Raw genomic sequence first — 27,164 nt, 5'->3', positions numbered from 1 at the left:
TCTCTCTCTCTCTCTCTCTCTCTCTCTCTCTCTCTCTCTCTCTCTCTCTCCTCGTCTCTTTCCTCTCCGTTCCTCTATCCATTCGGAGCGACCCTTGTATCCAGGCCTCACGCCCATTAAGGACGGAGGATTTTTCCTGCAGGATAAAAGAGCAACTTGCGCCGACGAATCGCGTGACGAAACTCCTGAATTCTAGTTGCCCCGCAGATCGCGCCATTCACGATCGGCGAGGAACCCGCAAATTGGGGCGAACAAGTCTCCGCGATCTGTAGCATACTGAAGGGTGACTATCCCATTGAGATACAATGGACACTCAACGGGGAGCCGATAACACGTCAAAACCAACCAGAAATCACGGTGACGAAAACCGGGAAAAAGATTTCGGTTCTTAGCATCGATTCGGTGGCCGCGCATCACGCCGGAGAGTTTACATGCGTCGCGAGCAACCTGGTCGGATCTGCCAGTCATTCGGCGACGCTTTCGGTCAATGGTATATCTACTCTTAAGTTCTTTTACACGACACACTGCCCAATCTCCACGTTCCTTCCCGCAAAACACAATGGACCTGCCAGTACCATCCCAGCCCGGCCCCACCCGCCGCGAGCTGCTGCTCGGCTCCAGGAGCTGCTGCCACGTTCCTGCGCGCGCTGTCCGTCCTGTTTTTCAAATTTGCCGCCATGTTCACCGGGTCTCCAGTCGCTCCACAGATAGGCCCGTTCTCATTCGGCGAGGAGTCCGTCAACGCCGGAGACCTGGCGTCGATTCAATGCGCCGTGACCAAGGGAGACCTCCCCATGGAGATCGGCTGGACCTTCGAAGGCAAACCGATAGGACCCGACAGGATGGACATTGTCGTATCGGATTCAGGAAAGCGCTTGAAGCAATTGACCATCGAGTCCGTCGCCGCAAGACACGCTGGGGAATACAGCTGCGTCGCTTCGAACGCTGCCGGCTCCACTTCGCACTCGGCCGTCCTTGACGTTAACGGTACAAAAAACAGTGGGAAATCGTGCTGCTGCTAGTGACGTGGAAGCACTTGTTCGGGACAAGAGTTTTTCCCCTTGGAACACTTGGACAGCCAATCACAGTCCAGTCCACTTCCAGATCCCTCGAGTCCCTTCGAAGTCTTTCTCCAATTTCCAATTTCCAATTTCCGATTTCCGATTTACCCCCAAGACCCCCGCACCGGGCATCTCTTTTTATACTACTTCAAGTCTGCTTGTGACAGTTGCTCCGCAGATTCTCCCGTTAATGTTCGCCGAAGATTTCGTAAACGCCGGAGACATGGTGACTATTCAGTGCAGCGTAGCCAAGGGCGATCTTCCAATTCGAATAAGTTGGACCTTGAACGATCTGCCTCTGGACCCGAGCGATCCGATGATAAGCGCGAAGATGTTTAACATCAGGACAGGAATGTTGACGGTAGAGACGGCGAGTGGACGGCACGCCGGGAAATACACGTGTCATGCGACTAACCGGGCAGGAGCAGCAAGCAGGTCCGCGAGTCTCGCAGTTAATGGTACGGAACCACTCGAAGCATCGAGTGCCGGCGGAATAACGAACGGAACCAGCGGAACCAGTGGAACGAGCGGAATGCACGTTCCTCTCGGTTCACCACGTATCGAATTGTCTCTTCGTTCTATAATGTGTATTGCAGTTGAGTGCTTCTTTTTCTTATCGAGGGTCTTCCCATGTTATTTCATTTTCTTTTTTTAATCACCGATCTCTTTCATCCCCTTTTAGGCGCGCTTTAATTCAGACGGCTAGACGTCCTCGGTCATTCGGTTCCGGTCTTGAGCTAATATATTTTCTCGTCGATGCAAACACCCCTATGTATTTCCAGCAACCTGTACTTTTACTCATGAGCCTCTATGCCAACTTTTTCCCAATGAAATCTCCAAGAGACGATCCGAGCGAAGGACAGATCGACGACGCACGTCGCGCACAGCTTCCCATGTCGCAATGAAATCCACCTCCGAGCGAATTGTCTCTGATCGTTGATCGCGCCATTCCGCTTCCCTCGTCAGTCGCGCCGCTCATCGCGCCCTTCCTCGTCCCGAGTGACGTCAACGAGGCCGAGAACGTTCAGCTGATCTGCAACGTGGCCAAGGGCGATCTTCCTCTCGCGATCTCATGGAGCCTCGACGGCGAGGACCTGGCCAGCTCGGCCAATGGGATCACTGGGATCACTGGGATCACTGGGATCACTGGGATCACAATCACCAAGATCGGCAGTAGCACGAGCTTACTGAGCATCGGATCGGCGGCGAGGACGCACTCTGGAAATTACACGTGCGTCACGAAGAACGCGGCGGGGACGGCCGCTCTGACTCTCACGGTCAGCGTCAATGGTAGAGACTATCGCTATAGAGGAGTCGAATATGAGTCGAATGTCAGATACGGTATCAAATAATGAAATTCTGAAATACTGAAATACGGAGAACTCGAAGGAGACGTCAGTCCGTAATGATGATCGGTACTAAGAAAGTCACTAAAAACTACTAACGATCACGATGGCTAACAGTTTTCATTCTTCCGTACTCACACACAGGCGTGCTCATCAGTCTTTATGGAATTTCATTAACAATCTGCAGGACGTCGTCCGCGCGCAAAGGCGTCGCGCAATGCGTCGCGACGCCCGTTCCTTCAGCATATACCGCCTACTCGTCCGCATAGTCTAATCTGCACTATACGTCTCTATACACGTTATTATAGCTCTCTTGTCGGAATCTGCCGATTCGACAAGCTCAAGATCTGACCTGGCCTGCAGTGAGAGATACGCTCTTATCTTTTTCCAGTAATCCCAAAGTTGTTGCCATTCTCCTTTGGCGAGAAGCCACTTAATTCCGGTCAAGTAGTGACCGCTCCGTGCGCAGTGGTCGAAGGCGATCAACCCTTGAAGCTCCGTTGGACCTTGAACGGTCACGCGATCTCGCCGCATTCTGGAGTTTCGATTTTGGATCTCGGCGGACGTGGCGCCATACTGAGCATAGGAAGCGTCCAGGCGGCGCACGCTGGAACTTACACGTGTATCGCGGAAAACTTTGCCGGCAGACACGAGCTGTCCGCGGATCTTATCGTAAACGGTGTATATTTATCAGAATCGAAGTAAGATCGGAGGAAATCGGGGTTCGAGTCTGGATAATCCTTGCAAGCCTGTTGTAACGGTTGACAACGTAGCACGGTATCGCTTATAATACCTATAGTCTCTGCCTTGAACGACCTACCTTCACCCATTGAACCTCGACCTGAGCTGCATCCGCAACGTCCGCAAGATCCGCCTACCGTCCTCGGGTCTCTCCCTCCGGACGACCCTTCCTCCTTGCCCCGACCCGCCGCTGATCCTTGCAGCCGCGACGTTCCAAGCTCACGGCAGTCGGTTCAGCCGATCTTAAGACTGACCGATGATAGATAAAATTTGGAAATTTGGAAATTTGGAAAATTGGAAAATTGGAAAATTGAAAAAATTCTCAATCTCTTCTCGACCGGTCTCGCAGATTGAGTTGTTTGTCTTGCTGTCCCCAGTCGCCCCACATCTGCAGCCCTTCTCGTTCAACGAGATGAACTCTGGCGATCTGATAATCGTTCATTGCGCGGTCGTCAAGGGGGACTCGCCGATCTCCCTCAAGTGGTTATTCGAAGGACGTCATTTAGAAGTAGGCGACGGAGTGCGAATCACTGCGATGGGAGACCGAGTCTCCGCGCTCACGATACCGGCAGTCAGAGGCGAACATGCCGGCGAGTACGCATGCGTCGCCGACAATCCGGCCGGACGCGCCCGGCACAGCGCTCATCTCAAAATCAACGGTACTCGCTTCCAGACACGCAGGCCTACCAACCTGAACGGTCCTTTTTCGTCTCTCTCTCTATCTCTCTCTATCTCTATCTCTCTATCTCTCTATCCCTCTATCTATAGTGTCTCTATATCGTCGCTGGGTATTCCTGCTGCATCGCAACCTGCGTATCATTGCGTATTATTCTCTGTCTGCCCGATCGTAATATCGCCGTTATCTTCCCGATCCCAAAATTCAACGGTAGAAAGTTCTCTTGAGCGGATCTGCCTGTAACTCGGCGTACTTGTGTCCATTCTTACGTTCGGAGCATCGATCCACGAAATCGCATAGATAACTGTGTAGTTTAGTTATGGTCAATTGGCTAAAGCTCTGACAACCGAAACTTTTTAGTAGCTTGGAACGTCCCACTGTCTCTCTCCAACCCTTGTCACTCTTCATCCCCCCTGGACCTCTCTCTTTCTTTTCTTTTGGCTTTTCAACAAACTCGCGCCAGCGTTTCTCGATTACTTGTTCCTGCAAGGAGTCGAGGAAAAGGACGATCGGTTTTACAGGACGTGTCTTAGGCCGATTTCGTAGTCCTGTAGGAAGAAACGAAGGTAGTAAGGTAGGTAGAGATGTAGAGAGACGTGAATGATTTACGAGCCGTGAACCATTGAGGATTTGGTCAGCAGCGAAAATCCTTAAGGGAAAAATAAAAAAAAAAAAAAATACAAAATAAAAAAAAGATAAGAAAGGATATTTTCTCTGTCTGTGAAGAATTACTCGGTACGTTACAGTCCTACCACTCATCAGTCCGTTCGATTTTGGGGATCGACCGATCTATTCCGGACAAGCCGCTCAATTAGCGTGTATGGTGCCACTCGGGGATACGCCGATAGAGATCGGATGGATGTTTAATGGGAAGCCATTGTCGCAATTGATGGGATACAGCGTCGGGAAGCTAGGACCACGAACGAGTATACTGTTGATCGAGCCGGTGACTCCCGAGCACGGCGGAAGTTACGCGTGTATCGCTAGTAATCCTTCGGGAAAAACGGTTCACGAAGCCATCTTGCAAGTACACGGTTAGACGAGACATCCAGATGAATGACTTGAGGCCGAATGAAGAATTGAGACACGATACTTGTTCCAACTTTCATGCTTTTCGTGCATTTTTATGTATTCGATATACAGATTCTCTCTCTCTCTCTCTCTCTCTCTCTCTCTCTCTCTCTCTCTTTTCTTCCTGTTTCTTTCTTTCTTCATTTTCTTTCTCCCTCTCTCTCGCTCTGTGTGTATACTTTACCATAACGAAAGACGTATAATGGTGTCGCTTTATTGGATTGCGTGAAAGTACAAAAGTTTTGAAGCTGAAGATTGACGTAGCTTTCCCTGTCGCAGGGCTACGCACACGTAATACACACACGCTAGTTCTATCTCTGTCTGTCGACTGTCTATTCGTTCTGACCTTAATTTCATAATTTTCTGCTTAGAGAGTTTTGCGAGTGCAAAGTGCCAGGCGGCCATTGATTATTGGAAAGAGCTTAATCGTCCTAGGCTTAATAGGAATCCGAGTATCGGCCGTATATACACTAGTTTACATGCTCTTGAGATAATGAATTTGCAGCTTGGTCGAGCCGTATCACTGATAGTTCTATTTTTCTTTTTTCCCTTTTTCTTCTTTTCCTTTTTTTTTCTTCTTTTTTTTTTCTTCTTTCCCTTCTGTTCTTCGTTCGACTCTACTCGATTTGACGCGCACGATACACGCTGCTCCGTTGCTGAATATTTTTCTGCCGTATCTGTCGGCGTCGTTTTAACTCGATTACGTCGCCGAACGCAGCCAGCAGCTTCGTGTCTGCCTGTTACGTACGCACGTACGCACGAACGCGTACGCATGCAGGTATACATATACTAGATATATATATATATGCGCGTATAGCACGTACGTCGTGCCTGTTTTGTTGATCGGAACGTTGCTCGGAATTCGACAAGGAATCGTCATCTCCGTTGCACCATTTCAGATTAATTATAGCGATGTCCGAGGAGGCAGCACTTGTCCCGATCCCGAGGAACCCGTCCGATTCCCGTGCGTGCTGTCGCTTTTTGTCAAAGACCGTAAATACATTGAATATGGTTGTGTATCCGAGGATAGGCTTTTTCCGGGATGCGCTTCTTGCCGTTTAACGTCCGGAATCCTTCCACTTCCCTTCCCAGACCTGATCGACCTTCCGCCTCTCACCTTTTCATTTTGTATCATCATGCATGAGCTCCAGACACTGGGAGAGTGGCGTGGCACAGCACGAGGCCACGTTTACTATACTTTTTCTTTCGTTCATTCGTTAGGCCCCGTACGGGCTGACCGGGCACTCTGCTCGGTCGTAGCTGATGACTTCATGATAATCATCACCAGTAGTCAATGTGTAACGAGTGAGTTCTTTCGTCATGCACGCGACGCGAGACGCCCCGTCGCTCCTCGACGTATCGTTCGGCCGCAGGATTCGCTTCTCTCTCTCTCTCTCTCTCTCTCTCTCTCGCGCTCATATGATTGTCCAGAGACGAGGTGTTTTTAAAAAATGTTCGTATTCCAGTCGGTCGAAGGATTCGAGGCTACTTCGTGATCCTCGAGTTGACGAAGTAGAACGCGGGCCACGGGGTAGCTCACTCAGTAGATCCCTTGTTAGTAGAAATTAAGTATTTGGGACTGACTCAATTTATTCTGCAGTGCCTCCCCGCTGGATACTCGAGCCCACTGACAAAGCTTTTGCTCAGGGCTCCGACGCACGAGTCGAGTGCAAAGCCGACGGCTTCCCCAAGCCCCAGGTCACATGGAAGAGGGCTGCTGGTAAGATCCGTTTATTTCTTTCGGAGGGGTTTCACGGGTTTGACGTTTCTGATTATGACGAATGTTTTTTTTTTTTTTTCTTTTTTTTCTAGGGGATACGCCTGGCGATTACAATGACTTGAAATTGAGCAATCCTGATATCAGTGTCGAAGATGGCACTCTTTCCATTAACAATATTCAAAAGACAAACGAGGGATACTATCTGTGCGAAGCTGTCAATGGAATTGGCTCTGGACTATCGGCTGTTATACTTATCTCTGTGCAAGGTAGGTTCAATAATTGCGTCGACAGTTACCAATTAAGTAATTACACTGGAGGAAGGAGGATCCACGTAACGAGCATCAGTAATTCGTACCTTTCAGCTCCTCCTCACTTTGAAATCAAACTGCGCAACCAAACGGCCCGTCGTGGAGAACCTGCCGTGCTGCAGTGCGAGGCTCAAGGCGAAAAACCAATTGGCATTTTGTGGAACATGAACAACAAGAGGCTGGACACGAAGAGCGATTCGCGTTACACGATTCGCGAGGAAATTCTGGCCAATGGAGTGCTGTCCGACTTGAGCATCAAGAGAACCGAGAGATCTGACTCCGCACTGTTTACCTGCGTTGCCACCAATGCTTTTGGCAGTGACGATACCAGTATCAATATGATTGTACAAGGTCTGTACTTCTTACTCTAGTAGAATAAATATCAAGGCGGAAATACAAGGAACAGTAAAGTCATTGTCTATTGTGAAATTTTACAGAGGTTCCGGAAGTGCCGTATGGTCTCAAAGTGTTGGACAAGTCTGGTCGTTCGGTTCAGCTTTCCTGGGCAGCACCCTACGATGGAAACAGCCCCATTAAGCGATACGTCGTTGAGTACAAGATGAGCAAAGGATCCTGGGAAACCGATATCGATAGAGTCCTTGTGCCAGGATCGCAACAGAATGTCGCCGGCGTTTTCAATCTCAGACCCGCCACTACGTATCATCTGAGGATCGTTGCTGAAAATGAGATTGGTATTTCTGAACCATCCGATACCGTTACTATCATCACGGCTGAGGAAGCTCCCTCGGGACCCCCCAGCTCCGTCAGAGTCGACGCACTCGATCAGCACACTCTTAAGGTACATTGATGCTCCGGAGATTGGAAGTCGGGTGGTTGTTGCGATAGGTGCGATGTCTAACTTATGATCTTTGGCTGATTTCATAGGTCACCTGGAAACCACCCCCGCGTGAAGATTGGAATGGCGAAATATTGGGTTACTACGTTGGATACAGGCTGTCGTCTTCCGAGAAACCTTACATGTTCGAAACTGTCGAATTCTCCAAGGAAGACGGAAAGGAGCATCATCTCCAGATCATGAATCTCAAAACCTACACTCAGTACAGCGTAGTTGTACAGGCATTCAACAAAGTTGGGTCCGGACCTATGAGCGAAGAGCGAAGACAACACACAGCTGAAGGAGTACCTGAACAGCCTCCTCATGACACGACTTGCACGACCCTCACGTCTCAGACCGTTCGCGTCTCATGGGTATCGCCTCCTCTTAGTGCCGCAAATGGTGTCATTACCGGTTACAAGGTAAAATTGTCTTATCAAATTGTCTACCATGATCTTACTAAAAGTCTCAATGTCATAATCAATTCTCGGTAACTTCTCCGCAGGTTATCTATGGACCATCCGAGGCCTGGTACGATGAAAACTCTAAGGATACTAAGATAACGTCTTCCAGCGAAACTATCCTGCACGGCCTAAAGAAGTACACCAACTACAGCATGCAAGTATTGGCCTTCACGTCCGGCGGCGATGGAGTCAAATCCGCGCCCATTCACTGCCAAACTGAACAAGATGGTAAGTGTTATGCGAAGATTTATAATGTGGACAAAGTATGTAAACTTCGTTTCGTTATAGTTCCTGACGCTCCAGTCGCCATCAAAGCCCTGGTCATGTCGCCGGAATCGATTTTGGTCTCGTGGCGTCCACCGAGTCAACCTAACGGCGTTATTTCCCAATATACTGTCTACACCAAGCCGGAAAATGCGGATGAACCCACCAGTCAGAAAGTACCTCCCAATCAATTGACTCACGAAGCATCTGGATTGGACAAGCAGTACAGATACGATTTCTGGGTGACCGCGAGCACTAATATCGGCGAAGGAGAGGCCTCCGATATTGTTCCGCTGTCTCCGAGTGTTCGCGGTAGGTGTAACGTTTTAATGTAATCGAATGGAGCGTAAAAAAAATGCACTCGTTCCTCGACTTTACAGTTCCTGCCAAGATTGCATCGTTCGACGACAAATTCACTGCAACCTATAAAGAGGACGTAAAGCTGCCCTGTCTCGCCGTTGGTGTCCCTGCCCCCGAAGTTACATGGAAGGTCAGAGGTGCGGTTCTGCAGTCCAACGACAGACTGAGACAGCTGCCTGAAGGATCATTGTTCATTAAGGAAGTCGACAGAGCCGATGCAGGAGAATACTCGTGCTACGTCGAGAACTCATTTGGACACGATACCGTTAGTCATCAGTTGGTCGTTCACGGTAGGTGGTAAAGAGACAATTTAAAATACCATCCTTCCAGAAAGAATATGAAAACATCGTACGATTGTACTTTACAGCGCCGCCCCACTCGCCCCAAGTTACCATCACGGCAACGACAACCAATTCATTGACCATGAAGCTCAGACCTCACCCAACCGACAACGCACCCCTCCACGGATACACCATCCACTACAAGCTCGAATTTGGTGATTGGGAAACTGTTCAAGTCAGCTCGACAGCTTCGAAATACACGCTGGAGAATCTCTGGTGTGGTTCTCGTTATCAGATTTATGTGACTGCTTACAACGGCATCGGCACCGGTGATCCTTCTGAAATTATGAAAACGCGCACCAAGGGCTCCAAACCAATCATCCCCGAAGCAGGACGATTCATTGAAGTCTCAACGAACATCATCACCCTTCATCTGAGCGCCTGGTCCGATGGTGGCTGTCCCATGCTCTACTTCGTCGTCGAGCACAAGAAAAAGTAACGCCGTCTATTCAGGCCGATGGGCCTGAAGCTACTTTTGAATCCAGCAAAGATCCTAACGCATCGTATCGATTTCCAGACAGCAGCAGGAATGGATTCAGGTATCGAACAACGTGAAACCCGGTGGTGACTTCGACGTCCGCAACCTGGAACCCGCAAACTGGTATCACCTCCGCGTAACTGCTCACAACAATGCCGGATTCGCCGTGGCCGAGTATGAATTTGCGACTCTCACCGTTACCGGAGGTAAACTATAGATAAGCTATTACCTTCTGTTGGCACGTTAAGCCGGTGCTTATGGTGACTGGATACAGTAGAGGAAGTAGGACAAAAAAGAAATACGAAGAGCAGAGAAATGATGATTTTTTTTTTTCTTCTAAATTCCAGGCACCATTGCACCGGCTCGCGAGTTACCGGACGTCAACGGCGGTGGCATCGACGAGGATCCCATAAAGATGCTTATGGCTAATTTAAATTTGGTCGTACCCGTGGTCGCTGCCATCCTCGTTATAATCGTCGCGGTGATCGTGATTTGTGTGCTGCGCGGAAAGGGACACACTGGTGACAAAGGTCTGTAAAATTGGTATCTTCCATTCTTTTGTTCTGCAGGAACAATCGCACCGCCCGTTCGCAGCGGGGGCACCGAGAACACCGACGTAAGGCGTTATTTCCCGTGGCTTCCGGCTTGGCTCGACGTAAATGTCGTGGTGCCGGTCGGAGCCACCATCGTCGTCATAATAGTAGGCATTGTCGTAATTTGCGTGGCGCTTTCGCGAAGGACTCGAGGCCCGGAACAAACGCGGCTGAGAGGTATCTCATCAGCCGACGAGAAATATTACGAGGGACAATGTATACAATTTTTTTATTATTATTCATTGCAATTGACGACGGAGATCGAGAAGACAATGTTGCCCTCGACGTCCACTCGTCGCCTGGACTCTCTTTGTCACGCAAAAGGAAGCAATTGTTTTCTCGATGTCCGGTCGCATCCAACCTCTCCGATGGCGTCGTTGCACGTGCATAACGACTATCTCCAAAGATCTTCTTCGTGATTTTCTAATACTCAATTTCCTTGTAGATGACGTCGTCTATCAGCAGTCTGGTGTCGTGGGTGCCACGCTAGATAAACGCAGGCCCGATCTCCGGGACGAACTCGGCTACATCGCACCGCCGAACCGCAAACTCCCGCCGGTCCCAGGCTCCAACTACAACACTTGCGACCGTATCAAGCGAGGTACAGTGATAAGTAAGCCATAACTGCCAACACTTTCATTCCTAGTTCCTATTTTACGACTCTGATCGTCTTGATGTTGTCGCATCGGCACGATATTACGTCACAGTTAACCTCCTCCATACGCTCTGCGGTATTATATACATATTTGTTCATGGGCGCATGCACATCGGCCTTATTTGTTATTATCTATCTTTTTTTTTCTCTTTCCCTTATTTTGAATTTTTCGTCCACTATGATTCACTTAGGAGCTTCAAATATCATACGTCACACAAAGAGATTTATTCTCGCAATCACCCCCACAATGAGATGCAGCTGGTGCACTGTCAGTTCCCTTCGCGCTTACAGTACTGGGCGTACCAAGCTAAGCTAACGTCGGGAATTCTATTAAATGTAGTTGGGAAAAAAAAAAAAAAAAGGAAAAAAAGGAAAAAGAAAAAGAAAAGCAGAGATTCGAACGAGGAAACCGAATCTCGGTTCGCTGAAAGTGCTTGGTAGGCGACAGTGGGTAGAAGATCTTTGCAGCATTTGTTCGATAGGTGGGACAGGCTCGCTAAGGAGTCACTCCACGTGGGACCCCAGGAGACACATGTACGAGGAATTGAGTCATTGTGCTCCAAACAGAAGGTGCCCACCGCCACCACCACGTATGGGAAGTGCCGAAGGTCTGTCGCACAGAGGTTGGTAGATAAGAAGATCAGTACTACGATTATTGCGTGAGCGCGACGTTCACCAAAGTTCGATCGGTGACGAAGAGACGTCATAATGAAAATTGAGCGAACAGTGAATTTGGTGAACGTCGTGCATGTTGAAAGGTGATTGAGAAAATGCCTTTGAAAGAAAGAAAGAAAGAAAGAAAGAAAGAAAGAAATGTCGCTGAAAGAAATGTCGGAGCTAGTGTGCACAACGTCGTGACTTCGTAAGTCCTTCCTCCTCCTCTGATTAAACGTTTTTAGCCCTTAAACTGATAATTTAAATGTTGCACGTTCGCATGTATCCTTCGATTAAGGAAATATCGCTGTCGCCACGTTACATAACCCAACCCAACCTACGTTAGACATTTCGACATTATTTCGTTCATTTTATTTTCGATTTCATTAATTTCGAGACTTCAACACCGCTATAGCTATAGCTGCATGGGGCACGATCGCAAATAGCTTAGCTAAAGAGACGGAACCCGTTCGGGCACTCGAACCGCCCGCAAGTAACGCAGCGGCAGTATCTACCCTTGGCGCTTCCTCGTTTCAGGCATGGAGGATGAAATCTGCCCGTACGCGACCTTCCATCTTCTTGGATTCCGCGAGGAAATGGATCCTAGCAAAGCCATGCAGTTCCAGACCTTCCCCCATCCTGGAAATGGACATTCCGGCACCATGGGACCACCAGTCGGCCATCCTACGAACGTCTCGGCTCACAGTCGATCTGGATCCCAGTCAATGGTAAGCATCGGGAATTGAGAGGATCTATATTAGCGTTCTGGATCAACGAGGTAACTCTTTTCGATTACAATTTCTGCAGCCTCGTCAAAATGGCCGTTACTCCCGAGTTCCCTCGCAAGGCGGTGGACCACACAACATGTTCTCTCCGGAATACGACGATCCTGCCAATTGCGCTCCCGAGGAAGATCAATACGGATCGCAATACGGACAGTACGGAGCCCCGTACGATCATTATGGATCCCGAGGATCTGTCGGGCGCCGTAGCGTAGGATCTGCTCGCAATCTGCCAATGTCTGGATCTCCTGAACCGCCACCACCGCCACCCCGAAATCACGACCCGAACAACTCGAGCTTCAACGACAGCAAAGAGAGCAACGAGATCAGCGAAGCGGAATGTGATCGCGATCAGTTGGTCAATCGCAATTACGGCGGTCAGTACTGATTGGATGAGAAAAGTGCAGACACGATTGGAGAACAAGAGAGAGAGCGAGATATGTAGAGAGAAAGAGAGACAGAGAGAGAGAGAGAGAGAGAGAGAGAGAGAGAGAGAGAGAGAGAGAGAGAGAGAAGAGAGTGTCTGGCACGTTAAATTGCCAACCGTAATCCGGCAAAGTTCCCTAGAGCGGAGAGAAGACGCAGCAGCACGAATCTCGATGCTGTATCGAATCTTGCCGGAGTCTCGGTGGTGCAGCGCAGCATGCTAAACCGCAGGAATGGCGCGCATCTCTCAGGTGTCCGAACACAGTTAGAGATTCGCGCTGGTCCCTTAAATGTCTTTTAGCTTTCGGAGCATGTTACGTGTCGTAGTTACCGTTGTGTCAATCGGCCCGTGTGTTTTTCTATTTCAGTGAATGCTCGCGGCAAGGATGGCATGACCACCGAGGAGACTCGCAAACTCATTGAGAGGTCAGTAGTAGCGCGAGGGTCAATGAAATCGGATAATCATTCTCAAGCCGAGCACTGTCACTTACACCGACAACCTCTGTACCTAATGATATCGCGTCTAATCAGAATGTAGCTACCCCTTTCTTTTATACGGAATTACGAAAATACGTTGTTGCGCGCTCTGATAACGATCGACCATCAGCAAACGTATCTGATTCGATGAAATCGGTTCGAGCCTGTGAGAATGAGTGCATGATAGACCTACGAGTGCCACCGGAAATCCTTATAATCTCTAACGTACTCCGACCTTCTCTTGTTACATGACTCTTTGTGCAGGAAACCGTAAGTCCACTGCTTCTTAACACGAGGTGCCTTCCGATCGATTCCTTTGTCGGCGGTTCGACTATAACGTCATCGGTTCCTATCGTATCTACAATCCTCATCGGATTGAACTTTCGATCGGAATGCACTCATCCGAATGTTGGTTTCTTTAACCGCGCTGCTAGAACGCGTGACTAACGCGCCACGACCATCACTGCATGCCATTCCTCAATCGTAAAGTTCTTTTTAATCGCATTGTGCCTGTATATAGACACCCGTACTATTATCATCTATACCATTGAAATCATCGTCTCACTGTCACCATCGCTCTGCTTGATACTAATACTGGCCTGAATACCAGATAAATCCTTTGAATAATCCACTTACCTATTACTTTTGTTCTTAACAACATGTAGTTCTTTAGGAGTTCACTAATTTTAATCGTTCGGTGCACGAGAGTAAATTCTCGAATGTTCTGAGCTCCAAAGGGTTCTTGTTGGTTCGAAGCTTTTGTAAATTAAAAGATTGCTGTTGAGCAAAGTTGACTGAGGGTCCATTGCAACAATTGAATATTCATTGATGCGCAGCTCCAGACTGCAGGCGACGCGCCTCGGTCGGCTCAAAGTTCTCTTGGTGCTTAAAACAGCAGTTTCGGCCAGATCAAAATGTGGAAATGCATAGCTGCGCCTGCACGCGTCTATCTGTTGTCCAATGAGGCCACGAGGGCAAGAATGACATACGTATATGTATATTACAATCGGAAGGATTAAAATGAAAGTGAAGCTGGACGCGCGCAGGGGTAGCTATGGCAAAGCTATATTAAATTACAGAATCCAAAGACCTGCGGCTCCTCAGCTCCTCCGCCTCATCACGATCATCGTCAACGAATCCAGTCGAACTGAAATTTAAATGAATCTTGCTGTTGCAGAAACGAAGCTCCCGGCCGGCAAATCGGCCCCAATCCCGGCGGTCACGGGGGACTCCTCACACCCTACGATACTGTGGCAGTGTAACCTGTAAATCCTCACGAGAAGCGCGCGGCAAGTCCCGTCTAGTGGGACTTTGGCCACGGCCACTTTCACCCTAACGGTGTCGTCAGTCCAATTGCAACGATTTTAAAATTATGTGCCACCAAGGCTAGGTAGATTCGGCTATTGCGTAAGCTTCGAATTATCCTGTAATCTAAAAGTTTATCGATAAGACGATTTAAGGCGAGAACTTCCCTTTCTGTTTTTTTTTCTTTTTTTTTCGATCAGAACCCCGTTCGAAGAAGCGAAATTGGAAAACAGTAACGAAATTTTGAAAAAATGCGACTGGACCCGAGTAAAACGAAGAAAGTCGTCAGAGTCTCGCAAATCTTGGATTATAAATTTGTCGCTTTTTTTTTTTGTGTTGATTGGAATCGCGATTGCGCGAAAGACTCGTATCGTATGCGCGTACGTGCGATAACGAAATTAGGTTACTCGTTTGTTAAGTCGAGGTTGTGCCACACTGCCAGTCCCTGGCAAGCGATTTATAATTTTGTAACGAAGGTTGTGTCTCCGATGATCGATATAATTAACGTAGCCAAGCCGCACGGAAGGACGCGACGTGTTCGCGTGGGACTTTACTGCGTTTTAATTATTATTGCCATTGAATTTCAATCCACTATCCACAGAATGTCCTGTCGCTTCTTTAAAGCACACATGTCTTATCTATTTCACATTGAAAGAATCCATCCTGCTATTGGAGAAGAACCTACTGCTAACTAGTTCCATAGTACGACTGCTAGCACCATCATTTTGTCAGTACCGCTACCACCACTACTATTACTATTACTATTCCTACTACTACTAAATATTAACACTAACGCTAATACTACTAGTACTATCGATAATTGTCCTATTTAATCTGCAACCTATACCCGATATCGATACGGTATAAAGTTAATGGTAATTTGACGATGATATTACAAGCATAAGTGATTAATTAATGAATTAACAGATAAAATTAGATAGGACTTAAGGAGGACGAAGATATCGTCACGAGAGAGTGTTGTCCATGACCTTGGAAGAATATACAGTTCAGTTTGTGAACGATTATTTAAGGGAAACACGCGAAAGAGTGAAAAGGAGGAAAACTAGCTGTCATTAGAAGCACTCGGGACAACGCGTCTCTCATAGATCGTTTTTATCATAATGATACTATTCCTAGATAAGTATCGTAGGTGTCACGTTCACTTCTGTCTGGGACTTGGGACGGCGCGCGGTATACCTTTAACAGCTCGAACTCGAGGCGATTCGTATTATCGTCGCAGGGTCCTCATTTCGCGGACCAACGAAATAAAGAAAATCTCTTGGAGCTGCAAACCTCGGAATCTCCAAATTCCTTTGACGAGGCTAAGCAGGCGAACCTTTCTCGTCGCTCGAGTCCCGACAAGACGCACTTTACTCATCGATGTGATTTTAACGTCTGCGCAAGTTTTTCGTGTATCGTGTACGTGTTACGATTGTGCAAGAAGATATAGCTATATCCAAAACTATCTAGTACTACGAATTATCGACGCCGCCATTAAACATACGCAGAATCGAGCAGCTTCGATGCTTTGAAACGTGATGGATAAATCGACTAGGAATAATCGAAAGGGAAACAGAATCAGAAAGGAATTAGAATTTACCACTGAAACACTTGTACCGTTAGTACGTTTCCGTACGTTGTACCGAAGCAAGTTTCCTTAGTGGTGTCGTACGATAAATCAATAAGAAGTAAAGAATAACGGATAGATAAGCGAGATAGCGGATAAGGTGCAGTCAGTCAGTCAGAGTCGCGTAGCTTCTAGCTTATTGTTGTAGCTTTTGTTGCACTCGAGATCGGATGGAAGAACTGCGTGCGACTTTTTTTTGTTGCGAGTGTTTTTTTTTTTTTTTTTTTTTTTTTTAAATAATCGACACCAGTTCTCGACTGGTTTTGCACGCTGGCTCTTTGGTTCTTTTCTACGCTCGCTGTCAGAATATTCGACGTACCTTCTTCCCGTAGCCTGCGCGCCATCCTCTCTTTCCATTGCTTTGGTCGCTGATTCATGAAATATTAAGCCGCGTCACACGCGTCGAGTCCATGTCCTCTATCCTTCTCTCACCGCCGATTGAAAATCCGACATTACGACATCACTTACTTCTCACTTACAGTCTCTATCTTCTGTGCCACTATTTTACGTTTTTGTACCAAAGTTGTAGCGTCTAACTTTACGTTAAATAAATAATACGTAAACACATTTGTACGTTTAAACTTGATGCCTCAATTTTGGACTCATCTGTCGATGTCTGTCACAGTTTACCTGACAGTCTCTTGAATTCGACGAAGGCCTGTCGCCTCTTCGCTTCACGTCGGTCCACGAGCGAAGAATCGGAGTTTGGCCATAGTTGACAGAGTTGACAGTTCACGGTTAGGAGTTTCTCAGTGAGATACTCCGCCATATCAACCGCACCTGGAATATTTCTCGTAATACTTAGAGACTGCCGATACAAATTATGAATGTATGAGAATGCGATTCTCGTGAACGATGCTCGTTGATCTGTTCGGATGCGATGAACTTCGTGCAAGCAGGAACGGAAAATTATTAGGCTAGGAACTTGAAGGAGATTAGGCTTCCGTCAGGAGCTACTAGAGTTTAACTGGTAAAGGACGAAATGAAGGACGAATCTCGGTCACATGGATCGGAAGAGGATCCATCTCGAAAATGCTGCAGATCAAGTGGAATCGATGATGTCAGCAACAGAAGCAATTCCTCGGCGGAGGACGCGGACGTACCTCGTGCCACCTGCATTCCGTGCCCGAAGGATCAGCGAAAGCCGGGCAACCCGGGGAGCTTCGAGGAAATCCACAAAAAAGTGAAGGACCTGTACCCGCGACATTTCGAAGGCATCCGTCTGGTAGTCAACAAGATTCTGAGTAAGCACTTTCAGGTTAAGCATACGCTGACGATGAGCTCCGTCACTCCTGCCGGATACAAGTTTGGCGCCACCTATGCTGGCACCAAGAGGGTGGGAATGCACGAATCGTATCCTGTCGCAATTGGCGAAATCGCACCGAATGGCTCCATGACCGGAAGCTTCGTCCACACTCTGGGCTGCCGACTGCGACTCAAGTACTCGGCGCAAATCGACTCCCACCAAAAGTATAAAGCCTGCAGCTCGACCGCCGAATATCGCTCGGATGACTTCACGATATCGCTCACCCTGGCCAATCCGTCCTTCATAAAACGCCAAGGCACCGTCGTCCTCCACTTCCTTCAGTCAATTACCTCCCGGATTGCCCTCGGCGCCGAAGTCGCCTGTTTACGAGGCTCCTTGATTCCCGGCGGCCAGGAAACCATAATGTCCGGTGCCTTCAGATACAGTACGGGACGCACGACGCTCTCGGGGACGCTCGGCGAAGCTGGTCTTCATCTCTGTTATCATCAAAAGGCAAGTGAGCAGCTGCAACTCGGCGTGGAGCTCGAGACGAACATGAGAACCCACGAATCCGTTGCGACGATAGTCTATCGTGTGGACGTTGATTACGCCGATCTTGTCTTCCGTGGATATGTCAATTCCGAGACGACAGTGGCTGCTGTGCTTGAGAAAAAATTGTATCCTATCCCGGAGTCTTCTCTAGTTCTTAGCGCAATGCTCAATCACGCCAAGCAACAGTTTCGAGTTGGTATCGGCATCAATATTGGTTAAATCGTCGCTATCATTTGCTCTGTTTGTAATTGAATTCCCCTCCCCCTTATCTGTTTTCGTCAAATTGATTACGTACCCCCACCAACTTTCTCGTTTCTTGTGCCCTTGTCCTTCTTAAGTGAAAATACTTGTTCATTCTAAAAGGTAATTTCATTTTGATAGTAAGAAGTCTCCTTAAAATTTAACAATTTTACTCGACAGATAGATAAAGGTAATTATGAGTTTGCAGATACGCATACAGCCCTATAATATAAACTATACAAGAAGTGTCTAAATTTTTGATAATACGTTTATCAGAATGGTGAACGATATAGACACTTTAAGAAAGTTCGTCTTCGCATTAGTCTCTTTATAATTTAAAATATCACTCGTCTTCATTGGCAATTCGTTCGTCCATGTCGTCCCGCTCTTGTTGGAAATTCGTTTTCAGCTCATCGAAATTTAGCGGAATTTTTTCACTCAACAGACCATTGTCATCTGCATACCCGAGGATATCGCAGATCAACGGGGACTCGACGCCCAATATATATTCACAAGTCTTTGGCTCGAGTAGAAACAAGGATACGCTGGATGGTCCTCCGTTATTGTCGACACACTTTAATTTCACCTAAATTAAAAGCAAGAGTGAGTAAATAACGATAAGTCAACGCGGCGCGGATGCCACCAATCGATTGAATGCAGTTCACTTGGATTACCTCGGTTTGCCTGAGTTTTCCTGTTTTGTCACAAACACTGCCATCGCTGTAAAAGTGCGAAAGCTGCTTTCTCTGAGCGAGAGGCTTTGGCTTCTTGTGCGGATGAGCCTCTATCCACTTCAAATGTTTGTTCTTATCAAATTTTCCAAGATTCACGATGATCTTTGTCCCATCCCTCTCCACGTGATACTGAACTACGGATCGACCGTAGCAGAACTCGTATTTCCACCAACCGTTACCCTACATGTAACTCGATGAATGCATCGATCGTCAAGCGACAGAGCGGTATATGAACGCGATTACTTTTGCGTAATACTTACACCATTCAAGCAGTTCTTGCCACTTAGGAAACTCTGAACAGGGCCGATATCGTGTGGACTCGTGTCGCGGCTGCTGCCGTACTCTTCCACGGGCGAAGTTGACGTCTCTGTGTCTATCTCGACGTTACCGTTCCTCTCTATTACATCGACCGGATGTATCTCTACTCTGACGCGTGTCTCTCCATCCTGAAACATGGAGTACGTGGTAATACTTTCTTTGGTCAAAGGACTTTGTTTTATATATTGCTCCCATCGGGTATAGCACGCATCTTTAGAGATACGCAACGAGTAACGTACGATCAAGAAGACAACTGTCCTCACTGATTAACAAAACGATTTCAACTCAACGCTCAGTTTAATATTTTGACTTAGTTTTCTGTAACTTGTGGTATATTCTGTAATGGCGGTGAACATGCAGTTTTCATGTTTATACACACGATGGCGAGTATGTACACACCAGTATTACTTCTGTACTACTGGAGTGATACAGTGTTAATGATGAAAGCATAAGTGAATATGAAAGAGAAACTCATCCTACATGTCCCATTTCTACTTTTTCTTTTCGTATGGTATCCAGTGTGAACCATGTAATGTTTTATGAATATGGCAAATCAATGATGGTTAACTGAGCGAGTGGACCAAGAATTATATTTTAAGATTATTTAGTGATTAACGAGAAGTTAATGCATCATTCCCATGAATCATCAAGTTGAATAGACAGCGTGAAGCATGAGACCCGACGAACTAAAATTCATAATAGTCTGACCTGGCCCTCCTTATCTACATGGAAGATCGCATAGACTTTCTGCAGCTTCTCATCCTGCGCAACAAACAATCAGTACAATGCGTACACGTTAAAGAAATCAAAAATAAAGATAAAATCATATGTCAGGTGTGATTAATAAAAGTTATGTTTGGCACGATACAACTTTATCTTCAACCTTTAGGCTGCCGCATTTTCTTAAACTTTAAATTTTGAACGAACGGAACTCATACACATTGAACGAGACTTATCGCCCAATATTAAGCTACTACTCTCGCACCTAAATAAAGGCATCCGGCAACCTGAAGATTGAAATGTTTAGATAAAAAATCGTAAGTGCAAATATTCTACGTGGCATACTAAAATTTTCAAAGAAAATGCATAACAAAAAATAACACCCCACTTCGTAAGTGGTTTTACCGTCACTTTTTGATGACGAAGCTTTAAACTCTCGCTTTCCATGGCAATTAGGGATCGTGGTTTTTTCGGTGCGTTTCCAACAGGCCTGCAATTTATTTCATTCTCCCCAGTATCTTGCGGTCTATAATCTGGGTGACTGCAGAGCAGTGGCGACAGAACAACAGCCTCATATTCACAGCTTGACGTCTCCTCCAGTGAGAAAACATCGTGTTTACCATGCTGGTAACATACATACAGGACCCTGATGGTTCTTGGCTTCTCATTCAAATCACAGACTGTTCCGTCTGTCATTTCAATTTCCACATATGGCATATTGATTCCATCAACCTTTTTGAGAGGTATCTCAGACTTTCTATTTGGGTTTTTTGCTTGCTTATCATACTCTGCAGATAACTTAATTATCTGTGCTTTATCGAAGGTTCCAAGGTAATATTCTTGGACCTTAACCTTTTTACCCTCTCTCTCTTCATGATATTGGCGAACAAAGCGACCATGACACAACTCATATGTCCAATATGGTCCTAACTGTTAATAATATACAATGTTAAAAATGTTTATGTGCAATGAAAGAATATACGTAGCATTAATAACATACCCTATAGGAACATGTATTTTGTGTAAACAAATGGGACAAGATTTCAATTGGATTTGGTCCTACGTATGTTTCCCCATAATCACGATCTTGTTCCGTTAGGTCCGGAATTAAACATTGATAACGTTCGTTATTAGCTGTTGTTATAAAATACGGTTCGGCGTTTGTTTGCGATTCCTAAAAAATGTGAAAAAGAAATATTGATCAAAATTAAGGTAGATTTAATCGGAAAACGCAAAGAAATGATCGATATAATTATACATTTCTTGTATGATGAAAACATTAATTTAATCTTACCAACAAGTCGGCAGTGCTTTTACCAGGCCAATTTATTTTAAAGAGTACTGTATCATCAAAACCCTTCACATCGTGCCCTGAGCTCAAATTGATCGTGACACATAATGCAATATAGAAAACGTAAAAATACGAAATTCCAAAGAGCTTCCACATTTTTTAGTGTTTATTAAATTCATTACATATTTTAATAAAGATTTATCAACAATTCAGTTCGTAATTGCATTATAACCAACATCCACGTCTACAACGAAAGCAGGTTACCAAATGGCAGAAAAATGACAACATGCCATCAACAGGCCTGGCCACCATCGACGGTGATTCGATACGTATGATTCCGAGGAGATGCTGGCAGCCAAGAGAGTCAACCACAGACAGCCACGTATTACACAGCTGATCCCAGTAACATAGCCGGTAAGTAGACATTCTAGACATCAAAGATATAATGTGGTGGATGGTCATTTACCAAAGTATCGAGGCATGTAAGAATTATCGATGTTCAAACGCAAAGAAATTTCAAGTGGCAATTAAATTCACGATTAACGATCCTCTATTTTAATCTGGATAAATTTTTATTTTATACATATTTTATCGGAAAAAGTTAACTGGTTTTCTTAGACAGTTAAAGTTATATTGTTCTCGGTCTCGTTTTAAGGGTTGCTTTGAGAACCTCTGCACGCCAAGCTATACGTTCGTGTTTAGCTCGGCGAGTCCGGGAATAGAATTTTGTGATCATCGCCTCCGTCGATAATGCATATCCCGTCGTAGCCGAGCTGAACGTGATCACGAACGGGTAGCTTGGCGGGTAGAGATTCTCCACAACTTACAACTGATTCCCAGAGCAACCCTTAGAAAGAGGCCACTTATCAGATTTTGCCTAAATATTTTTTTTTGTAATCTTAAATTCAAATGTACAGTGTAAGCTCGATAAGATTTACTAAACCAAAAGCCAACACCTTATGCCTGCCTGTGTTAAGGAGTCCAGCGATGCGGTGCTAGCTTCCATCATTATTTAACAATAGTTCCAAGCGGAACTATGGTCCCAACATTGAGTACCAGAGAGAATTATTCCGGAACTGTTTGAAAAACAGCCTGAAAACAACACTGAAAGCCAGCTCCTTATGCATACCTACACTGAAGCACATGGTGCGACTAGTATCCTTAATAGGTATTTTAACGATGTTACGTAGCAGATCTGTTGTTAAAACCTATCTGGAACTATAGAACTCCTCGAGAGCTATTGAAAAAGCCTATTGTTGAATCATTTTCAAGAGATTTTAAAAAAGTGCAGTGCTGGAGCTGACACCCATGTAGCACCTCAATTTTTGGAAAATTCCTATTGTCGCGATGTTACGTAGCAGAACTATTATTAAAACCTATCAGGAACTATAGAAATTCTAGTTAAGTGCGTAGCATGTACAACGCTCAGACACCAATTTTTGAAGTTCTTCAAGAAAGTATCGTTTGTACCTCTTTCCAATCAGTCCCCTTCGAAAGAGTATAGTCTCTAGTATATCTCCACTGCGTTCCATCGTTTGTACCTTCATAGTTTTCTTTTACATTCAATATTAGTGCGTAGCAGGTACAGGGACTAGACACCAGTTTTGTGAGTTTTTCAAAACATTTATAGGTAGTATAGTTATAAGTTAAAGGTAGTATAGTTATAGATAGTAGAAAAAGTGTAATAATCCGTATGCGTGCGAGAGAGACGCACTTAGAGCCCTGCTGTGCTAATGAAACGTACGCTTTAGGAGCATTACAGGGTGCGTCAACGATATCCTGAAATGTGAAGAATTGCCGTGCACCGATCAGCCTGCATCGTCACTCGAGAGCATCGTTGACGAACTCTGTACGAGTTGTAATTGACAAACCTGTCGTAGGGGGGCATCACTTTTGCCAAGGAGTACTCGAGCGGGGGGAGGGGGTACACAGTGGTATACAAAGAATGTATTATTGGTGCAGAGGTCAGTCTTTCGAGAGCCGACCTCTTGGAAGCCGCGTTTTGCCGGTCTTCCATCCCCCTTCCCCTTTCCCCGCAAATACATCACAGTTGTGATACATTCATCGATTCTTTGTCTCTTTTGTTCATCTACATTCTAAGGTAATACTTGATTATCTAATTCTATCTCTATCTCTCTCTCTCTCTCTTTCTTTGTGTTACACATTATCCCAATTTCTTCCGCTGGGCTATACCTTCTTCGTGATATCACTTTGGTATCGCAGTAAACTCCGCAGCAAATATGCCAAGACGGTTTGAGCGGTGGGGAGTCATGGGTTGGCGTCGGCATCCCTTTCTGCGCTCTCTAGGGGAGCGGTCACGTCAATCTGCGTTCGCTTGTGCTACTCCACTTGGCGTATGGGACCTCAAATCCCGGTAACTTCTAATCACCCTCTGCAGGAAACACTTTGCGCGCTGATCTAGGAAAAAGTGTGACGTAGTGCGTCGCGAAACGTCTCTTTCTACACTCTTTATCTTTTACCTTTATTTACGAAAAAAAGTGTGACGTAGTGACTTGATACGTTTGAGTAAGTGCGTCGCGAATACATCTCTTTCCATCTGTGTTTCGCTACGGCATGGAAAGTTCTCGCTCGTGTAGTTCTCGCGTTTCTTTCGCGATATCCAAGAAATTCTATGGATTTCTCGAGCGTGTTCCGGACGTGTAGTGCTGTGACCTAGTGAAGTGCCCACCCGAGTGTTCTCTGGATACGGTTCTCGGCCTTCTCGGATTAGCTGCACCAGCTCCGGTGAGTACTCCCAATTTATTAATTATATAAGAACAATGTCAAAAGTCAAAGATAGCGTCACGTACAAGGAATCCCCGTTCTTGGATTCTGAAGATACGCGAAACTTCACCTTCGGCGGGCTGTATCGCGCAAACGGTTGGATCTACGGTTTTCTCGTTGAAATTTTTAAGGATCCCATAGCGCAGAAACTCAGAATGGTCCATAGAAGAGGCTGGCACAGATAGAATTGCCATAGGGCCACGCAGAACTATTGTTAAAACCTATCAGGAACTATAGAACTCCTCGACAACTTTTGAAAAAGCCGTCTCGTTCTAAGTGTTGCTTTGGGAACCAGCGATAAGTAGCGGAGTACTCTGCCCGCCAGGCTACCCGTTCGTGATCACGTTCAGCTCGGCTACGTTGGGATATGCATTATCAACGGAGGCGATGATCACAAAATTCTGTTCCCGGACTCGCCGCTACGATTTAGCGCCATGTTTTTGGTATCGCCTAAAACCGTAGCGTTGTGCATCTCCCTACTGATCTCTGCCGAAAATCGTAGCGTTGTGCATCTTCTTACTGATCTCTGGTGCATCTCCCTACTCATCTCTTCTTCTTACATTAATAAACACCAGGTGGATTGCGATTTAAATGGAATGAGAGCACATGATAGCACTGGAGAACACGTAATTTCCAAGGAGAATTGTGTTTAGTTATTTAGTAGTGTCCTACTTATCTGTGGTAGTATCACAAAAACCCAATCATGCTGTTTCGTTTCTGCAAATTATGTCAAAGAGTTGAACGCTCTGCAATTGTCTTACAAAGATTTAGAGTAAGTATGTTTAATTCTATTGAATCTTATTCTGATGAATTAAGTCAAATTTTCGCAGTCTACACAGACTCTGCAGAAGGAGGAGGATAATCATCAAGCTATGACATCTACTGAAGCAAAACAGGAGAACACTAGAATAATCACTTGCAAAAGAAGTGAATTCAATTTTTATTTGGGACAGACCTATTCAAAGTTTGAACCTATTCCATTAGCATCAAGAGGATGGCAACACAAAGAAGCCAGAGGAGATTATTTTGTCATACATCCCTTAATGGAGGCAAGAATTTCTTATATTATTGTTGGAATAAGACACTTTTATAACTTTAAACTTTTACATTGTTATGATACAGGAAATACCACTGAATGAAGATGTAACTTTTCAAAAACTCAAAATTGACCCTAGGCTTCTTAAAAAATTAGAAGAAAGCAATATAGCTTCTCCTACAGAGATTCAAAAACTTGCAATTCCTATTTTGGAAACTGGTTGCAATACATTAATATCTGCTGAAACTGGTTGTGGAAAAACATTAGCCTTTCTACTGCCATTAGTACAACAAATTCTACGATGGAAGAAGCTCATTGACAGAAAGCCAAATACTCCTCTAGGATTAATTATAACTCCTAGTAGAGAATTGGCGATGCAAATTGCAGTAAGTTATTGTTACTTGGCACTCGAGATAGTTTATTACAAACTTATTCTTAACTCGACATACATCTGTGTAGGCTCAAGTAACTACATTAACTAGAGGAATAGATTTTCGGAGTAAGTTATTAATTGGTGGTAGAACAAAAAAACTCATGCTAAATCCAAGTGTAACAGATGTAGACCTCTTGATATGCACATTGGGAGTTATGAGTAAATTATCTACCAATAATATCTACAAACTTCAGGCTGTTCGTCATGTGATTTTGGATGAAATGGATGCCTTGTTTGATGAAACTTTTGTCGAGAAACTAATACCCTTCATGCGCAGGATTCCTGTATGTAATAATCTGGATTAATATACTTCTTTTACCAATGAGAACTTGATATAAAAAGTCATGTAGCTTAATTCCAGTGGGCATGCAGATGATATCACTAAATACCCAGCATATTCACAGCTGACTTTAGTATCCGCTACGCTGCCTCCTGAAGTAATGGATGTGGTTGAGAAAATCGTGGATGTAAGAGAAGTACACAACAGTGGATATAGATATATGAAATTGACGATTGACATGCATTTTTATTAGCCCAATTCAATGCAACACGTAAGGACGGACAAGCTTCATAAGATTTTGGTGACGCAAAAGTTCAAACGCGTGGGCAAATCCCAAAAACCTCAGGAACTGCTAAAATTAGTGAAACAAAGGTCATCATGTAAGCAGCCGACCATTGTGTTCAGCAATGACAGTGCCACTTGTGATTGGATTAGCATATTCCTCAAGCAATTCAACGTTGACAATACCCATTTGAATGGTCGAATGCCGATGGTCATCAGAGAAGGAAAATTCGCTGAGTTTCAAAAAGGCATGACGCACGTTTTGTCTACGACCAATGCAGGAGCCAGAGGTCTCGACACTACATCAGTTACTCACATCATCAACTATGATTTCCCTTTGAATACCGTTGAATACATTCACAGGTAGTTATGAGAGCAATGTCAAGATATCCACAACTTGTCATGTCAAAATTAATGCTTACAGATGCGGGAGAACTGGGAGAATCGGAAGTCAGAATAACTGCAAAATCACAAATTTCATAGCAAGGCCCTTAGAAATAGCAGTCACTCAGAAAATCGAAAAGGCAGCTCGAAAGATGCTTCCTATACCCATCTGCGATTTGACGGGTACAGTTTTAGAGAAAAAGAAGCAAATACAGCCGGTACCACGACCAAGCCAAAAACGAATGAGAGCTGTTCAGCCGGAAAAGCCTGTTGAAAAGAAGAAAACAGTAGTAGTAGAAGATCCAAGTATCCCATATTGAACAAAATGAAGCGCCTTGTACAAAAAATGAAGTTATCACCGAAATAAAGGATATCATTCGCGGCTTATGAATTATTCGAGCTCTTTCGTCAAATTTCTGCTTTACAAGAAATGCAACTCAGGTTTTACGAGTAACCACTAGAAATCACATCGATGTAGGATGGACCCATTTGAAAATTAGGTACTTTAAATAAAGAATAAAAAAACTTCAATGATCGACAATGTAGTCAGCATCTATGCACTTTTGTTTTTTCGATATCCCTCCTTATCGTTTCGATTTCTGAATTCCTTGATCATATAGAATGAGGAAGGAAACACCAACCCACACGTGGTGCGTCCGTCCGGTGTAGCATCCCGTCGT

The 27,164-nt window shown here is 45.4% G+C and overlaps 4 protein-coding genes across 54 annotated transcripts in view; 3 read left to right on the top strand and 1 right to left on the bottom strand.

Annotated features, from left to right (window-relative positions):
• Positions 1-16,751, top strand: part of LOC107266041 (Down syndrome cell adhesion molecule-like protein Dscam2) — a 49,120-nt gene extending 32,369 nt beyond the window's left edge. For 20 of the 50 annotated variants that reach the window (XM_025083322.1, XM_025083323.1, XM_025083303.1 and 17 more), the window contains exons 11-29: positions 197-490; positions 6,496-6,615; positions 6,708-6,881; positions 6,978-7,274; positions 7,361-7,722; positions 7,809-8,180; positions 8,264-8,450; positions 8,511-8,798; positions 8,867-9,136; positions 9,214-9,622; positions 9,705-9,871; positions 10,235-10,474; positions 10,704-10,859; positions 11,396-11,536; positions 12,105-12,295; positions 12,375-12,726; positions 13,144-13,201; positions 13,517-13,522; positions 14,430-16,751. In XM_025083322.1, the coding sequence (XP_024939090.1) occupies positions 197-490; positions 6,496-6,615; positions 6,708-6,881; positions 6,978-7,274; positions 7,361-7,722; positions 7,809-8,180; positions 8,264-8,450; positions 8,511-8,798; positions 8,867-9,136; positions 9,214-9,622; positions 9,705-9,871; positions 10,235-10,474; positions 10,704-10,859; positions 11,396-11,536; positions 12,105-12,295; positions 12,375-12,726; positions 13,144-13,201; positions 13,517-13,522; positions 14,430-14,514 (4,169 nt within the window). In that variant the 3' untranslated portion in view covers positions 14,515-16,751. Of the gene's footprint in view, positions 1-196; positions 491-696; positions 988-1,228; positions 1,520-2,798; positions 3,087-6,495; positions 6,616-6,707; positions 6,882-6,977; positions 7,275-7,360; positions 7,723-7,808; positions 8,181-8,263; positions 8,451-8,510; positions 8,799-8,866; positions 9,137-9,213; positions 9,623-9,704; positions 9,872-10,012; positions 10,196-10,234; positions 10,475-10,703; positions 10,860-11,395; positions 11,537-12,104; positions 12,296-12,374; positions 12,727-13,143; positions 13,202-13,516; positions 13,523-14,429 lie in introns of all 50 variants that reach the window. The other 30 variants (XM_025083330.1, XM_015736139.2, XM_025083298.1 and 27 more) reach the window with 9 other exon arrangements.
• A 130-nt stretch (positions 16,752-16,881) lies between these two features.
• LOC107266043 (mitochondrial import receptor subunit TOM40 homolog 1-like) lies at positions 16,882-18,236 on the top strand. Its single transcript, XM_015736156.2, has one exon. It carries the CDS (start codon positions 17,167-17,169, stop codon positions 18,199-18,201), a length of 1,035 nt encoding a protein of 344 aa, XP_015591642.1. The 5' UTR covers positions 16,882-17,166; the 3' UTR covers positions 18,202-18,236.
• A 139-nt stretch (positions 18,237-18,375) lies between these two features.
• Positions 18,376-21,639, bottom strand: LOC107266042 (endoplasmic reticulum lectin 1). Of its 2 annotated transcripts, XM_015736154.2 has the most exons (7): positions 21,289-21,638; positions 20,995-21,168; positions 20,400-20,924; positions 19,983-20,036; positions 19,217-19,402; positions 18,897-19,136; positions 18,376-18,808 (listed from the first exon to the last, which is right to left on the bottom strand). In XM_015736154.2, the coding sequence occupies exons 1-7, from the start codon at positions 21,439-21,441 to the stop codon at positions 18,566-18,568; spliced, it is 1,575 nt and encodes a 524-aa protein (XP_015591640.1). In that variant the 5' UTR covers positions 21,442-21,638; the 3' UTR covers positions 18,376-18,565. The 2 variants fall into 2 exon arrangements, with proteins under 2 accessions (XP_015591640.1, XP_015591641.1); XM_015736155.2 differs by lacking the exon at positions 19,983-20,036 and having other exon boundaries at positions 21,289-21,639.
• Positions 21,640-24,531: 2,892 nt separating this feature from the next.
• Positions 24,532-27,036, top strand: LOC107266013 (probable ATP-dependent RNA helicase DDX28). Its single transcript, XM_015736043.2, has 7 exons — positions 24,532-24,841; positions 24,900-25,118; positions 25,192-25,491; positions 25,565-25,822; positions 25,889-26,005; positions 26,072-26,463; positions 26,525-27,036. Exons 1-7 carry the CDS (start codon positions 24,773-24,775, stop codon positions 26,802-26,804), a joined length of 1,635 nt encoding a protein of 544 aa, XP_015591529.1. The 5' UTR covers positions 24,532-24,772; the 3' UTR covers positions 26,805-27,036.
• The last annotated feature ends 128 nt before the right edge of the window (positions 27,037-27,164 follow it).

The sequence above is a fragment of the Cephus cinctus genome, unplaced genomic scaffold, assembly GCF_000341935.2.
Source record: "Cephus cinctus unplaced genomic scaffold, Ccin1 Ccin1_scaffold0280, whole genome shotgun sequence".
In the NCBI taxonomy this organism is placed as follows: Eukaryota; Metazoa; Arthropoda; class Insecta; order Hymenoptera; family Cephidae; genus Cephus; species Cephus cinctus.
This window is presented reverse-complemented; position numbering and strand designations above follow the sequence as displayed.